Raw genomic sequence first — 15,966 nt, 5'->3', positions numbered from 1 at the left:
GGTGATGGTGGAACACTGCGGTGGGGATGTCACGGCGTCTCTGGCAGCACTGGGCCCGGCTTGGGGTCTCAGCTGGCACCAGGGGCAGCTCTGGGGGTCTCTGGTGGAACTGGGGATGGTTTGAGGAGGCCCTGGAGCACCAGGGGCAGCTGTGGGGGTCTCTGGTGGCACTAGAAGCAGTCCAGGGGGGTTCTCAAGTAGAACCTGCGTGTCTCCAATGGCACCAGGGACAGCAGTCCTGAGGGTCTCTGACGCAGCGAGGGGCGGCCCGGGTGAGTCCTCGGAGCTCTTCCGCACCACCAAGAGCAGCTCCAGGGGTCGGCAGCGCCACCGAGGGCACCTCCACGGGGTCCGCAGCAGCGCGAGGGGGGCGGCTCGGCTAAGACCTCGGGGCTCAACGGCACCCCCAAGGCCGGCTGTCCCCCGCCGCCGTCCCCGAGCGGCTCAGGCCCCGTCCCGGCGCCGTGCCGCCCGCAGCAGGCAGTGCCGCAGCGCGGGGTACAGCCGCTGGCATCCCTCCACGCCGAGCCGCAGCGCCCGCCCCCAGCCCTCGGGCGCCCCCCCGCGGCCGCCGCCCAGCACGGCCGACACTTGGTTGAGCGCGGGCAACAGCGCCACCGTCAGGCGGGCGGCGGAACCGCGCTCCTCGGCCTCCCCGGGCTGCAGCACCCACGGCCCCGCGGCGGAGCCGTCGCGGCACAGCGCGCAGCCCACGGCCAAATCGTACATCTCCACCCCGGCGTCGGCCAACGCCAGCGACGCGGCGCTGATGGCGGCGGCCAGGGCGGAGCCGCCGTCTTGCAGCAGCATAACGCTGACGGTCAGCCGAGCCCGCGGGTACCGGGCCAAGCGCACCGCCGGTTCCAGCGCTTCCCGCAGCGCCGCCGCCGCCTCCCGCTCCGCGTCCCGCTCCGCCGCTCCTCCGGGCCTGGGCCGGGCACCGCGGGAGCAGAAAGGAGCTCGGCGGAACTCGCACAGCAGCCGACCCGCTCCCACCGCCCCCCCCGGCTCGGCCGCGTCCCGCGGGCCCCACGCCGCGCACAGCACCTTGGTGCCGCCGCTCAGCTCCACGTAAGCGGAGCCCTCCGCCTGGCTCAGCAGCCCCGCGCGGGCGAACAGCGGCCGCAGCGCACAGGGGTCCCGCGGGGCCGCTCCGCCCTCCTCCTCTTCACCTCCTCCGTCCGCGGGCCGCGCTGCCCACAGCTCCGGCGGCTGCGAGTCCTCGGGGCCCTGCAGGCGGCGGTGATCCAGCGGCATGGCGGGGGGAAGCGGGGACGGACGGAGGGAGGAGCCCGGAGCGCTCCGCTCCGCCCTCGGGTGTGCTCCACCGCGCCGTCCCCGTGGGGCCGCGCAGGGGGAGGGGGTGGGAGTGACCGCCCCTGGAGGGTCAAGGCGCGCAACAGAGGTCCGACTGGTCGAGCTTGGTGGTCTCACCACCCTCGACTATTTTTATTGGACGCGGGGCTCGTACAGCAAAGCAAGGGCAAGGAGAAGAGAGAGGGGGGGGGGGGGGGGACACGTGGGGTTCCCGTCAGTTTTTCAGCTCCCCCAGGTGCAGCCTGGCAAAGTCCGTGGCCAGGCGCAGTGCCTCCTGCAGGCAGCCCACGTTCTTGCCCGTGGCTTGTGCCGAGACGTCCTTCCCTCCACCTTTGCCGTCCATCAGGGCAGACACCTCCTGCACCCACTGGCTGGCCTTCAGGCCCTTCTGCACCGTCTCCTGGAGAGGAAAAGAAGGGAAATAACGACCTCCAGCCCGGGGACAGGGAGGGAGGCTCTTTCACATGCAGCTCCCCAGCCCCAGCTGTCCCCTTTTCCCCTCCTGCTCCATGCCCCATGCGAACACCAAGCACTGGGCCGTGGCTCTCATCCACCACTGTGTGAGAGAGGCACAGCAGCACGCGGATGCTGACCTGGGGCACTTGGCACAGGCAGGTGATCCTGCCTGCCTCGTTATCCACAGCAAAGAGCATGGCAGCAGTCTGGGGGGAATGAGTCTTGAAGAGCTTCAGCGATTCGTTCAGGGCCTGCAGGAGGAACGAGGCACTGCTGCTCACTAGATAGCACTGCTGGGAGCACCAGGGGCATAGAGACGGGGACAGCCACAGGGCAGCAGATGCAATGCCCAGGAGCAGCTCTGTGATCTGGCCCCGTCCCTGTCAGCCCAGGTTGTTGTTTCCAGAGCTGATCTCAACTCCTTTGGGATGAATCTCCCCAGGGATACGATGCGATTTCCATAGAGGAAATTCTCACCAGGGAAAGGTTCAGACCCACCCATCCCTGCAAGCCCATCTCTTAGTTAGGAGGGACACAGAGTGCAGTACAGTTCTCCCACTTCATCAGCCCCTGCTCAGGGCTGGCAGGTGGCCTGATGCCTCTGTAACACAGCACCGTGTCCACAGACAAATGCAGCCCCCCCATCTGCTCCTCAGGCACGAGGAGGAGCGACCAGACCTCCCCCTACCTTTGCTGAGGCTCCGCTTTCCATTTCCATGATGACCAGGGGCTGGTTAGGGTGACTCTCAATGACTTGCTTCGTCTTTTCCAGTACCTGGGGACAGACAGCACTGTTCAGGTATCTGCACAACGCCCGTGGACACAAGAACCACCCAGCCCAAGTTCCCTGCAGACAGCCCCCAGCAGCCCTCCCACTCCATCTTTTACCCCCAGCCAGGACTCACTCGTTTCTGGATGTCAGCTTTGCTTGCACGGTCCAAATCATCCATAACCTTCTTCAGTGCTTTAACAGCTTCTCTCAGCTCATCCTTCTGCCACTGTGGGATAACAGCAGTAGCCAGCATCTGCAAAACAGAAAGGCAAGGAGGGTTTAAGGGTGGAGGTGGCCAGGGCAGGAGGCAGGGCACACTGCATCGTACTCGTGAACTTCAAAGTGGCTTAAGCTCCTCTGTCCTGCTGCCCAGCAAGCTTGGGTGTAAGCTGCAGCACGCAAAGAACACAGGGCTGGGACCTCTGCTGAGCTTGTGTCCTTCAGGGTGTTGGTACAAGACCTGAATCCATCAGCAATTCACCCCATGAGAGTAATCAAGACAAGGAGGCCCCAGTGGAGGAGACAAAGAAGCAAGCAAGGGCCCAGCCCTGCTGCCACCCTCACCTCGCTGAGGTCTGTGATCTCCTTCTGCACGTCCTTGTTGGGAGCTGTCTGGACCTTCACCTTGGCGTCCAGGGCTGACAGCAATTTCTTGAGGCTCTCTACCTTCCTGAGGGCCTGGCAGAACACAATTTGAGCCGCTACCAGACCGTCCCCAAGAGAAGTGCCAGGAAGGTGGCAGCACCAGGCACGGAGCTCAGTAACTCCCAGGGAAGCAGCAGAGCCGATGCAGGCAGTGCTTGCCCAGAGCCAGACTCTGGCTGGAGCCCCTTTTGCCAGAAGGACTGCCAATATCCTCCCAAAAGAGCAACTCCTGCCTCCCCTTACCTTGCGAGCTTCAGCCCCAGTGACTGCCACAATCCTCCGGATGCCTTTAGCAATGGCTTCTTCTGAAACAATCACAAAGGGGCCAGCATGGCCAGAGTTCTGCAAATGCCTTTGGAAAGAACCCAGAAAGAGACCCACAACAAGAGAGAGTTAACAAGCCCGGTCTGCTTCTCCCCTCAGCAGGATTCAGCACGGACAGCAGAAAACCACCCCGTGAGGCAGAAGTAGCAAAGGACAGACAGAAAACCCAACCTAGCCACAGGGACAGCACGCAGGCACTTTCCTTGCCCAGCACACGACCACACTGCAGCCCTAAGAAGCTCAGACTTTGCAGGGACTGCTTTTCACCCACCCTGCTGCCTTCCCTGCTCTCTCCAGGTACTCACGTCCCTCCGCAGAACTCGATGGAAGTGACGGAGCCCGCGGGGCCGGAGGGGTCAGCCAGCAGCTCCTCCACAGGGATGCCAATAGAGACCACACGGACAGGATCGGGGTAGGTCTCATCAAAAACTGCCCGCAGGCCTTGGATAGCTTTGGCTGCTGCGAGAGGGCAGTCCCTGGCATACACAGTCTGCAGAGCAAAGGAAAAGGATGCAGGTGAGAGCTGGTCCTGTTAGCTGCAACCGAGGGCCTGCGTTTCCAGAGTATCCTGACTTCCTCTGAAAGATCCTAAAAGCTGCTGACCTGGGGTTGGTTGCCTTAACAACCCTAAATTTCCTGACACCTGTGACTGCTCAGATCTCTTGTGCTCCTCTACATTCCGATGGTTTCTAACTGCAAACTCCCAAGCAGGACACAGGGTCCTCCTGAGAGTTGTGCTGGCACAGGGCTGCCACTACACAGAGCGACTCTCTTGTCTCTAAGGACACACCACTGCTTCTTGGCACCTGCACAAAGTGTGACACTAGAGCAGGCCACTCCAAGCTGGAGAGGGCTCGGTATGAAGGAGCACGTCAACGCACGTGGAATTTTCCCCGCTCAAAACCCCAAGACAATGCAGATCTGTACACAGCACTGCATCAGCAGTTCAGGAGACTCCCACCTACTGGACCACAACTCCAGTATCCCAGGCCATCCAAAAAGACCTACACTTAAGGTATCCTTTTCATAAGCATATGTATACCAGCCAAACCCAAGGATTAAAGAGACAGGGAGCTGGTGCCTGCATGAGAGGCTGGTGGGATCAAGGCTAAGTTTTCTCTCTGTCCTCACACAGTGGGGAAATAACGATGAAACAAGCACTTATCCACGTTACACTGCACACATAGCTCAACTCCAGGGAGGGGCGTGCAGTGAAAGAATGGGATTCAAGCCAGACTCCTGCTGAAAGCTGGTGCCTCAGCTGTCCACCAAGCCCCGTTCAAACACTGCAGCAAGCCAGCGTGTGGATCCACCAGGAGGAGGGCAGGATTCTTCCTGGAGGATGGGACGAGCAAACAACCTAACTCCTCAACCTGACCAACCCACCTTTGCCTCCTCGATCATCTGGTTGGCGATGCCTTCAACTTGCTTGATTTCCTGTGTGGACAAGGCTCCCTTGGCTGTGAAGTCAAACCGCAGCCTGTCCGGTGCCACCAGTGAGCCCCTCTGGTCTGCTTCTCCCAGCACCGAGCGCAGGGCGAAGTTGAGGATGTGGGTGGCTGTGTGGTTGCTCATGACCGGCCTCCGCCTCATCTGATGGAGAAAAACCCTGTTAGATGGGGTCCCACGCTGCAGCCAGGACCACCTCCAGCTGGGGAGGTAGAGGCTAACGTGCTGTTTCAACTTGCTGCCTTGGGAGCAGGACATCCCCTCCACGCTTGTACACAGCTTTTCCCTGCCAGGCCCCTTCTGGAGAGAGGTCAAGGATAGAGCAGCATGCCTATCCCTGCAATATGCCTTCTCTCATGCTCCAGAGGTGCCTCTATAGAAGAGGGAAATACGTTTTGCAGATTGGGCTCCACGCAGCACTCACTCAGCAGGTTCAGCATGCTGGAGCCATGCCTGGGGAAAAGCAGACAGCCCAGGTTCTCCACTGTCATCAACAACACAGTGGTGCTGCATGTGCATCCCACCCTCCTGGTGAGGGCCAAAGGTGTGGTCCTGCTCAGGTCAGCAAAACCCAGAGAGCGTGGCTGAGCAAGCAGCGAGGCCTTGTGGCAGTGGGAAGCCAGATCCCAGAGGAGAGGCCCTGACTCAGCTTGCCTGAACCACGTGCTGCAAGGAGAGCAGGACCCAACCTCCAAGCCTCCAGAGCAGCAGCCACGCTGCTCCAAAGGAAGGAGACAAGGCAAAGAGGTGAAACCACCTGTTACACCATGCCTTAACTCACCTCATCGATTGTCAGGTGGACCTGGTCTCCCACTTTCAAGCTTCCATACAGAGTTCCTATGTGAAGCACGTAGCCTCCTCGGACCTGCACATTCTTCACAGTGAATTCAGTTTTCTGTACAAAGAGGGAAATATAGCCAAGTAAGGAGGGTGTAAAGGGAAGCACAGCCCCTGGACTGCAGCTGGAAAGGTGTGCGAGCTGGAGTGGTGTGCGGGATATGGCAAAGCAAGATGTCCCCAGGCAGAGCGGAGCTGAAAGAGATCCCCACCTCAGTTTAAAAGCACTCTCCTTCAACACAGCCACCCCAGCACCACCACCACAGCAACAGCCTGATGCTGCAGCAGAGTTCAGTGCAACCTCAAGGGGAATCAACTCCAGCACGCCTGTGCCACCCTGCACCCCCTAAAAGGAAACCTGTGCTGGTCCTGACCAAAGACAGGAAACCACTGGAGCTTATTCAGCCCTTTCTCCTCTGCATCCAACTGCCCAGAATGCAGGTGAGGCTGAGACTACTGGAAGGCTCTCAGGCAGACTCACATCCTCCCTGCTGTCATCGTCCTTGACCATGTAGCCCTGGTCATAGATCTGCCCACCCTGCTCGGCATAGAAGCAGGTCCGGTCCAGCACGATCCCACACTCCTGGCCAGTGGACACCTCCTCCACAAACTTCTTCTCCCTGCGGATGGCTTTCACTGTGGCCACAAGGCTCCCAAAATCTGTCACCAAAGACAACAGGCAGTGTCAGTGAAACAAGACATGACCTGGGAGAACTTCACAGCAGCACCTCCCAGCAACTGCAGGAGCTCATGGCAGCTACACTTGCAGCTGGTAAGGAGAAAGAACTATGGCAACAGCTGGATAATTTTATCCAGTGCTTTCTGTGGCAGGAACTGTCCCTTCCCTGCACAGCTATTCACCTGCACACATCTCCACTCCCACCAGCATGTCCCCAGAAAGATGAACTCAGAGGGGACCTTGTTAAGACAGATGTCCCAGGAAGGCAAAGCAGCTCCTCCCAGGGAGACGTGGGGGCTGAGGAGGTTTTTCATACCGTAGGTACCGCTGGGATCTGAAGTATAACTGTATTTTGGTGAATCATCTGTCACCTCCAGCCCCCGGGCCCTCAGTTCTTCGATGGCATAGATGTCCAGCATGAGGAGGTCCTCCCCTCCAGCACCCTTGCCCTGGGATTTGAGCTGCCAATGACAAGAACCAAAGCTGAAGAAATCCCACCCCAGCACTGGTGGATGACAGCTCTGTTCTTGTGCCCTGGTCTTTCCCAAAGGGCTCTGGGCACTCAGGGGTAGAGCACACACTGTAAGAAGGGAGCAGAAGCTCACAGCCACAGATTAAAACAAAGGGAACCCTCCGTGCCCACTCTCAGATCAGCCTCCCCTGGAGCTGTTTTCTACCTGTGCATTTTTCCGTTCTTCTTCAAAGCCCTCCATGTCCACAACAAGGCCTTTCTCTTCTGCTATCAGCCCAGTGAGATCCACAGGAAAACCATATGTGTCATACAGCAGCCAGGCAGTATCACCTTCATGGAAAAAGCAGAGCATTCAGCACTCCCACTCCACGAGACACTGCTCCTCACTGAGCTTTGTGTTACAGCAGGGCAACAAACAAGTCTGGTGGTCACGAGCACCCAAAAGGCTCCTCACTAACAGTTTTTGGGCACAGAGAGCACACTGCCACGTTGTGTCTGTACAGCTCAGAGACCTGAGCAAGAGAACACAGGCCAGAGAAAAGAGCAACGGTCTACTGAACTCCAACTCTGCCCTCTACACCTTCTGCCAACACCCAATTCCAGCCCAACTCGGCCCTCAGTCCCATTTATTCCAGGACAAATGCCTTTTGGTGCCTCCAGTCAGAAGCCACAGCCTCACCAGGAATGGTTTTACTGTCTCCCATGCTCTGGATCTTCCTGTCCAGGATGCGACGTCCTCTGCTGAGCGTTTTCAGGAACTGATCCTCTTCTTCATTGATAATGTCCTTCACCATATCTGGGTCCTTTTTCAGCTCAGGAAAGGCATCTCCCTGCACACCCAAGAGGATTCAGCACACAGAGACCTGCACACCTCAGCAGACAACAGCAGATACAGAGGAGCGGGGAAAGAACTTACCAGTGACTGCACCACAACGTCGACCAGAGTAGCAAAGAAACCCTTGGGGGCACTGAGCTTCTCATGGGAGTAGCGCACAGCCCGGCGGAGAATCCGCCTCAACACATACCTAGGGAACACAATCACAGAATGGTTTGGGTTGGAACAGACCTCAAAGGTTTCAACCCCCCCCTGCCACGAGCAGGGCTGCCAACCACTGTATCAGGCAGCTCAGGGCCCCGTCCAACCTGGCATTCAAAGCACCAGGGATTGGGCATCCGCAGTGTCTGTGCCCTCTCAGTGAAAAGCAGCAGAGTCCCTGAATGCAAACGTCACACCTCTGATTTGTTCTCAGGGGATGCACCAGGGATCCCACCCAGCCCTCAGCCCCCTGGCTCAGACTCATTGTGTGCTTAAGAGTCAGCCCTGAGCCCAGCAATACCCACAGCACATCCCCTCAGCCCAAATATCACTGCTTTTCTGGCAGCACTACTGCACCAAACAGGCTTTTGTGCCTACCTGACCATGGCAATCCTCTCTGTGGGAGCCAGGAGAATGCCCAGACCTACGTGCCTTAGTTTTTTGGGTGGACCTTGCCATCAGGATTCAAATACACTGAACTAACGCTCTGCTATCTGCTGCTTCAGCAACAAATTCAGACCTCCCAGAGACAAACCAGATCCTGAGCTGAACAGGACACAGCAGCACTGCAGCAGCTCCCTCCTTACCCTCTGCCAGTGTTGTCAGGTCTGCCACCATCAGAGAGGGCCAGCGTGATGGTGCGTGCGTGGTCTGCCAGCACACGGTAAGCCATGTCTATGCCATCCGCATCCTCAGCACCGACCTGCCCCATGTAGGGCCTGGCACCTGTGCCCTGCGTGGGGACAACACAGGGATCAGCAGCACGGCAGAACAACAGAGAAGTGCCTCAGAAGCCAGCTGCATCCTGCAGAGATGGCACAGTCCTCTGGGAAGGAGGTGACTGGAAGAGGAGGGGACGCTCAGCACAGTGCCTGTGTTCTCAGGGTTCAGGTAAAGACAGCTCAACTCACCATTACGAGCCCAGGACAGAAGAGGGAGGGAGGGGAACACAAATGGGAGTCCCAAAAGGGAAAACATCTGTTTTGCACACTGGCTCACAGACTCTGGCCTGACATCACCTGCCCAGCCAAGAAACCTTCCCAATTCTGCCAGGTGGGAGACAGTCCCAGCTTCCCTGCTTCAGGGTGTTTCAACCTGTACCCCAGAGAAGAACACTGCTATAAGAAAGCAGTGCCTGCACGTGGTACAGTGTGCTGGAAGCACCTGGGAAAGCTGCACTACTCCTGTCCCTTGTTTTCCTTGAGAAATATCCCCCCAGGGCAGTAATTACTGGGCCAGCCAACGCTCCTACCTTCAGCAAAGTACAAACCCACAGGGCTTGCAATAGCTGGGAATGCAGAGACCTGCAGACATAACCATTCCAACCTGACCTGCCCCACACATCTCCCCAGGGATCCAGGCAATGGATGCAGCCAGATCAGGCCCAGATTCCCCAGTCTGTACCTTCTGGATGGCTTCAAAGTAAGGAAGGAAAAGGTCGGTGTCATAGTTGGACATCTTGTTCTGCAGCACAGAAACGAGTCGTTCCAAACCCATCCCGGTGTCAATACTTTTCTTGGGAAGAGGTTTCAGGCTCCCATCAGCTTCCCTGCTCAGATACAGAAAGAAAACAAGCTGTCAACGATGCAGGCAATGGGGTAATACCAGAATTCAGCTTGCTACAGCACCCAAATTGCTGAAGATGTTTGCAGGTATAGGAAGGAGGCTCCAGCAAACAGCAAAGCAGTACAGAGGCACCTGGGTTAGAGCACCAGGAACGCAGCCAAGCTGCTGGGCTGGGAAATAGCTCTCACTCACCTGTTGAACTGTATGAACACCAAGTTCCAGATCTCCAGGACGTTGGGGTCATCCTGATTGACCAGGTGCGAAGCATCTCTGTCCCCAATTCGGTCATAGTGGATCTCACTGCAAGGGCCACAGGGCCCCGTGTCACCCATCTCCCAGAAGTTATCCTTCATATTGCCAGGCAGAATCCTGCCCTCAGCCAGCCTGTAACAAGAAGCTCCCACTGAACAAGAGAGACTCACAGCAAGGCAGAAACTCCCTCAGCTAAGGGGGAATCTCAGAAGAGAAATCTCAGCTCGCTAGCTCTCTGGATCAGTCTGTCTCAGGACCCTGACAATGCAAGACCCTAACTTTCAAGGTCTTAGCACCCAGGTTCCCTGCTGGGGAGTACCAGCTGGAGGCAGAGATGCACACAACACCCCACCAAAGCTGCCACTGGGAACATGGGTGCATCTCTGACATCAACACAAGCAATGGTAGGGCTGGAGAGGACAAGACTGAGTGGGAAACTCGGAGTTAGAGAAATCCAATAGGTTCAGAACAGAATCTGAAGGAGCGCATCCCCAAGCAGAGACTAAGGGGAACAGATGCACGACCTGCTAACATAACTGATCCAACAATTGTGAGTGCTGGGAGAAGAAAAGCTTACAGATCACAGCCAGGTTTGCCTGCTTTCCCTGAACAGTATCCTACCTGCTGTCAGCTGGACAGACCATTGATCTGACACAGCAGGGCACCTCTTATGTTCTTAAGCTTATAAAGATTTAGCAATGAAAACTCGAGGGCCTGACCTGAGTCTCAGCCTCTTCCATCTAGTATCACTGCTTCCCTGTGGCTTTGCAGCTCTGCCACCTTGCAAACATTATTGGTGATGCTTGGATTATGTCAAAACCTCCTGCTGTATGTGCTCTGCCTCAACACACCGTGCCTTTCTCTGAAGAAAGGCAGATAGCAACTGCTGATCAGAATGTGAAGCTTTCTCAGTTAAAAGCCCTCACCCCAAATCCAGCCAGATCTGCTTGCATTCCAGGTCTGGCTGCAGTCCTGCAGCCTCATTTCCACCAAAGTAAGTGACGTAGAGCCTTTCAGCAGGGATGCCAAACTCCTTGGTGAGAAGGTCCAGTGCCAGTTTACAAGCAAGTTCCTGCAGAAGGAAAGATGAGGTGAGCAAGAGAGTGGAAAGAGAGCTGCTCTTCAGCGTGCAGTACCTGCTCAATTAGAGTACTGGCTATTGCAGGGGGATCACTGGTTAGGATCTACTCAGAGAGTCTTTCAAGCATGCAGAAACCTTCCACACGGTCCCTCCCGAGGTCCCCCTGTACTACCAGCTCTAACTGACAGGAGCTGGACCAGGACAGCTGTCTAAGAAACAGTCCAGAACTTTCAGATCTCTGGCATAAGAAACAGGCAAACCAGCATATGCAGCAAATGGGGCTACTACACATCTCTGCAGGTGAAACCATGTGAAATCCTATCATCCTCAGCAAAAAATAAAGCCTTTGCAATCTGCTGATAACGCTGTATTCCTCATAATCCCTTTGTGACACGAACCTCACACCAGCAAGAAGCTTGGGAATATTGTTATTTTATGATCACAGCTCCAGGACAGACACTAAAACTTCCACCTGAAGACTCCAAACTGACAGTGTTAATATAATCTAATCAGCTTTGTAAATCTCAAGTAATCTATCACAAAATATTCTGCAGAGCTGGAGGAGCCAAATGTACCCTAGGAGCCCCTCTGTGCTACGATGGCCTCCTGCCTCCTGGCAAATGCTCTGCTGAGCTCACAGCCATGTGACTTTGTGCAACAGCTTCAGATCAGTCTGTTTTACCTTGAAATAATCCCCAAAGGACCAGGACCCCAACATCTCAAAGAAAGTGTGGTGGTAGACATCCTTTCCCACATCGTCCAGGTCATTGTGCTTGCCCCCAGCTCGGATGCATTTCTGAGTGTTGGTAGCTCTGCTCAGTTTAGCAAGTGGGTGCGAGGGGTCAATAGTGTTGAGGAAGATGGGTTTGAACTGAGAGGAAAGAAAGAAGAGCAATCAAGGAAAACACTAAGGGCCTGATTTCAGATGTTGAAAGCAACAGCAAGGCACTGAGTATCTTCTACATCACGGTACTGCTGGCCTGGATGCCCCACAGCCAGCCTTCAGTCTGCTGCGTGTGAGGAGGATGCAGGACCTAGCACACACGCCTGGAGCACACCAAAGCCCAGAACTTCAAATGGGGCTGAAAACAGCCAGATTCCCAGCTGCCAAAATAGCAATGAAAACTCCAGAAAAACCCTTCCAGCAGCCTAGCTCGTTAGAGATGCTGGTGGTCATTTGTGCCAGGATTCTCCCTGCAATTATTTGCAGTGGTAGCTGTGGTCCAAAGGGTCAAGGAGGGCAGGCTGGCAGCACTCCCATCTCCGCACTGTCAGTCCTGGAAGCACAGCAACCTCTCTTGCCAACTATGCAACCACACTCCTGCAGATGCAGCAGCCACCTCTTTGTGATCAGGAGAGGCAGAGCACAAGCTAATTTTCCATGCAACCTGCAGAAGGGATTGCTAGTTACTTGGTGTCTGAAAACACATCGGGATGCAGGCAGCCAAACACAAACCTCATCTCAGTGAAACCAGAGCAATGGGAACCAGCTCAGCCCAGGGAGCAGGCACTGACGTGCAAAGGGAGAAGTGAAACTCCTGCAAGGTGAAGCTGACCACAGCTGGAAAGAAGTCAGCTAAGAAGAGATGGGTAAATGCAGCCCCCAGATGTTGTCTGCAGGAGTCTTAAGTTGGAAGAGGCCATTTGTGGCCATCTAGTCCAGCTCCACTCAATGAATGGGGACATCCACAGCTCCATCACGTTGCTCAGGGTCACATACCGTTTTACAAACAATTACTAAGCTCTGCTGTCCAGCAGGAGCTTACTAAGGAGTGGGCAATTCCAAAGGCTACACGGACAGCTTCTGCTGCAGGTGTTCAGAGGAAGCAGAGCTGGAATCCTACCTGGTTCATGCCAGCATTAGCAAACAGCAGCGTGGGGTCGTCCAGGGGGATGGTGGAAGAGGAGTGCACGTAGGTGTGCTGGTTCTCCTTGAAGAAGTCAATGAATCGCTGCCGGATCTGGCTCGCTGTCAGCACGGACTCCATCCTGAAGCGGCACAGCCGAGCAGGAGGGGACGCAGCAAGGCTGGCTCAGTCTGAGGGGTTCAAGCACAAAAAAGCAAGGCCTTCAGGGTCAGACATTCCCACCACGTGTCCGACCCGGCCCCATAGCCGAGCATCCCCGGGCCGCAGCTACCCCGGACCCGGACACCAAACGCACGAACGGCGCCGTACGAATGCGGAGGACCCCGGAGGGAAGGAGCCGGCCCAAGGAGGCCGCCGAGCCGGGCTCCAGCCTCCGCTGCTCGCCTCGGACCCCGCCGTGCTGCCCGGAACCCCGCGCCGGACCCCGGGCCTACCCCGCCGGGCACCGCCGCCCCTCGCTCCGCTCACCCGGCCTCGCCGCCGCAGCACCCGCAGAGGAGGGCGCCGGGCGCCGATTGGCTGCGTGAGCCGTCGCTCAGCGGAAGCCCCGCCCACTCACCCTCTCGCCCTCTCCCGGCCGGCTGATGCAATGGGGGAGGACGCGACGGTCACGTGACGCGGTCTGGGTGAAGCCGGGCAGGAAGCCGCCATTTGAGGGTTGCCCTCACTGGGCTCAATGAGGGTTTTGCGGCTCTTGGCTGTCATTTTTTTGGCTGTCATTTTTTACCCAGGCGAGGGGAAGGATGAGCTTCTCAATAAGCAGAAGCAGCACAGCAGTGATCTGACCTGAGGTGGCCTTGGCACCACGCAGCACGTTTCCCACCCTGAGTCATCGTCATCATAGAACAAACCCAGGTCATTTACTGAACAAACTCAGTGTTTTCTCACCTTCCCAGCTCTCCCCCAAATCCCACTGAGGGGAATTGAGAAAGTAGCTGTGTATTGTTCAGCTGCACACAGGGGTTAAGCCACAGCAGCAGCCCACAGCCAAGATGCACGTGAACAAGGAGAATGTGAGCTTGGCAGAGGAGAGAAAAAATTGCAGTGGGGGCAGCAGAGCATTGAAATGGGGTCCGGAGGGACCGTGGGATCCCTGGAGGTTTTTGAGATGCGGTTCAAGCACTGGGCTTCCTGAGGTTGCTGCTGACCTTGCTCCAAGGACTTGGACTAGAGGAGTCCTCCAGAGGTCATCTCCATCCTGAATGGTCCCCAGGTGCCTTGGCAGCCTTGGGCACTTCTAGATTAGTTTCATCTCTTTCCTGCAGCATCTCCTCTGGGCTCATCGGAGATTGTCCGCCCCCGAGTTTTGTTTCCTGAGCCATGAGCAGATCTGCATTGCCATCAGCCACTTCCAAAGGTCCCTTGCTGCGTGTCTCTGCTGGCCCACAGCCATTCCTGGTCCTCCAGCCCTCTTTGCTTGTGTCAGCTGTCCCCTTCCCAAGGAACCTGGAAGGAAAAGAGGAAACTCCAGTCTTGTTGGTTTGTGATGACAGCTCTACTCTAGGTGCTGCTTTGCAAGATAGCAGCAGGAGCAGGCAAGTCTGTACAGTGCAATTGCTTGCATGGGCGATGACACCCTCCATAACGCCTTTTATGTCTGGTCTGAGTCTAATGCCAACTAAATCCACACCCAGCACGCTCATTTCTCGCTCTGAGGCAGCAGCCTTCCCACCAAAAGAAGGAGCCATCGCTGCTTTTTTCTTCTCCACGCTCTGTGCCACCTGAAAGCAAATCTTCCAGACTTAGAACCACTCCACCATCTCCCAGCTGCCGGCCCAAGTCTTTCTTTAATGAGAAGACTTAGAACCAGACTTAGAACCGTCCAAACAGGGATGAAAGAGTCAGCTCTGTCCCCTCTGTGCATTCGACCGCATGCAGATGCCACAGACTCACCCCCACTACGGAATTTCCTCTCCCACATGAAATTCACTTTGCCCCAGTTCTTCAGCTTATCTCTCGTGGAGGTTCTTTGTTTCTTTTAGCCCATTACACACTTCTGCCTCCTAAAAATCCAGTCCCCAGGCTGATAGGGGCTGCAGGAGCTTTTGCTTTATCACGCCTGTTGTTCTGTCCTCCCCTGGACGATGGGTGATAGAGTGAGGATGGGAGAAGGGTGAGGGCTGTGGGCTTGGTGCCCAGTGGACGGGGCTGTGGGCAGCTGGGGGTCTTCTCTGCTGGCTCCTGGGGGAAAGCAGGCATACAGAATGAGCTTACTGCAACCCCAGTGCTACAAGCAAGAACCTGTTTATGTCCATTCCATTTCTTGCTTGTGTTTCCAAGTGAGCTTCCCAACCCTGAATGGATGCAATCTTTGAAGAAGTCAAGCCTTGAGGAGCTGGCAATGCAGGAGAACCATCGCCCCACGACACGTGTCCTAGGGCAGCACCAGGGCTGCTGCTGGCACTGGCACTGTCCCCGTGGGCACCCAAAGCCACTCCCTGGGCCGTGCCTTTTCTCCAATTCACACCAGACAGTCCAGCTGTCCCACTGGGCACAGCCTGTTTGTCACCACTGTGACTGTCTCACCCCCTTGGAGGTGGCCACGCTGGCTCGGAGCATTCTCGTGATGGGGTCCAACCGGGGCACTGGGCTGGAGCTGGTGAGGCAGCTCGCCGCCAGCCCCCGACCCCCACAGCACATGTTTGCCACCTGCCGTGATGCCACTGGTCCAAGAGGGAAGGTCAGTGCATGGGGATGTCTACCAACCAGGGGAGGGAGGAGTATTGTGGCCCCCACCTCCCTCCTGGGTCCTGCAGGGAGCAGGCTTGGTTGGGTGCTTTGAGGATGGAGGGACAGTGGGCTGTGCCTGTGTGACCTCAGTGCTCATGCTGATGACCAACCATCCCCTTCTCCCTGCTGGTGTCACCAGGCTGGGGACAGCAGCGAGCCTGGCAGCACCCCTTCACCTGACAACTTCCCCAGCTTCAGAGGGGGGCAGAGGTGGGTCCAGACCAAATTTCAAGGGAAAGGGCTGTTTCCAAAGATGCCTGAATTTGCCTTAGTTATTTTTAAATTGCTGCTCAGGCTCAGAGGTGTGCTCCATTTTGGGATGACCGCCAGGCTGAGCAGAACAGGAGAGGACAAGGACACAGGGAATAAAAGGGAGAGCAGGAGAGAATTCTGCATTGTTAAAATTGGGGTGTTCATCTACAGGGAGTTCTGCTCCAGGCTGTCCCTTTCCATGCAGAGGAATGGTTTACTACAAACCAATA

General features: G+C 56.5%; 3 protein-coding genes across 4 annotated transcripts in view; 1 reads left to right on the top strand and 2 right to left on the bottom strand.

Moving 5' to 3' along the window:
* Positions 1-434: 434 nt before the first annotated feature.
* EXOSC6 (exosome component 6) lies at positions 435-1,274 on the bottom strand. The gene has a single exon (XM_065734264.1). The coding sequence runs from the start codon at positions 1,255-1,257 to the stop codon at positions 445-447; it is 813 nt and encodes a 270-aa protein (XP_065590336.1). The 5' UTR covers positions 1,258-1,274; the 3' UTR covers positions 435-444.
* Positions 1,275-1,506: 232 nt separating this feature from the next.
* AARS1 (alanyl-tRNA synthetase 1) lies at positions 1,507-13,210 on the bottom strand. 2 transcript variants are annotated; one of them, XM_065733386.1, is made up of 21 exons: positions 13,189-13,210; positions 12,731-12,924; positions 11,569-11,757; positions 10,732-10,877; positions 9,746-9,937; positions 9,392-9,536; positions 8,575-8,720; positions 7,868-7,976; positions 7,631-7,781; positions 7,157-7,281; positions 6,796-6,940; positions 6,282-6,460; positions 5,745-5,858; positions 4,901-5,107; positions 3,820-4,004; positions 3,434-3,542; positions 3,110-3,223; positions 2,679-2,798; positions 2,462-2,548; positions 1,911-2,024; positions 1,507-1,717 (listed from the first exon to the last, which is right to left on the bottom strand). In XM_065733386.1, exons 2-21 carry the CDS (start codon positions 12,872-12,874, stop codon positions 1,532-1,534), a joined length of 2,907 nt encoding a protein of 968 aa, XP_065589458.1. In that variant the 5' UTR covers positions 12,875-12,924; positions 13,189-13,210; the 3' UTR covers positions 1,507-1,531. The 2 variants fall into 2 exon arrangements, with proteins under 2 accessions (XP_065589458.1, XP_065589459.1); XM_065733387.1 differs by lacking the exon at positions 13,189-13,210 and having other exon boundaries at positions 12,731-12,940.
* A 2,110-nt stretch (positions 13,211-15,320) lies between these two features.
* LOC136047157 (C-signal-like) overlaps positions 15,321-15,966 on the top strand; it is a 96,947-nt gene continuing 96,301 nt past the window's right edge. The window contains exon 1 of the mRNA XM_065734208.1: positions 15,321-15,434. Coding sequence (XP_065590280.1) covers positions 15,321-15,434 — 114 coding nt within the window. The remainder of the gene's footprint in view (positions 15,435-15,966) is intronic.

The sequence above is a fragment of the Cyrtonyx montezumae genome, unplaced genomic scaffold (assembly GCF_038088225.1).
Source record: "Cyrtonyx montezumae isolate F1298 unplaced genomic scaffold, pur_monq_1.0 scaffold_17, whole genome shotgun sequence".
In the NCBI taxonomy this organism is placed as follows: domain Eukaryota; kingdom Metazoa; phylum Chordata; class Aves; order Galliformes; family Odontophoridae; genus Cyrtonyx; species Cyrtonyx montezumae.
Note: the sequence above shows the minus strand (reverse complement) of the source record. Positions and strands in the feature narration are given on the sequence as shown.

Coding starts and splice junctions, on each gene's coding strand:
- EXOSC6 (XM_065734264.1), bottom strand. CDS start 1,257: ATGCCGCTGGATCACCGCCGCCTGCAGGGCCCCGAGGACTCGCAGCCG.
- AARS1 (XM_065733386.1), bottom strand. CDS start 12,874: ATGGAGTCCGTGCTGACAGCGAGCCAGATCCGGCAGCGATTCATTGAC. Junction 11,758..12,730: donor CTAATGCTGGCATGAACCAG/GTAGGATTCCAG, acceptor CTTTCCTCTCAG/TTCAAACCCATCTTCCTCAA. Junction 8,721..9,391: donor ACTTTGAAGCCATCCAGAAG/GTACAGACTGGG, acceptor GTCCCCACGCAG/GGCACAGGTGCCAGGCCCTA.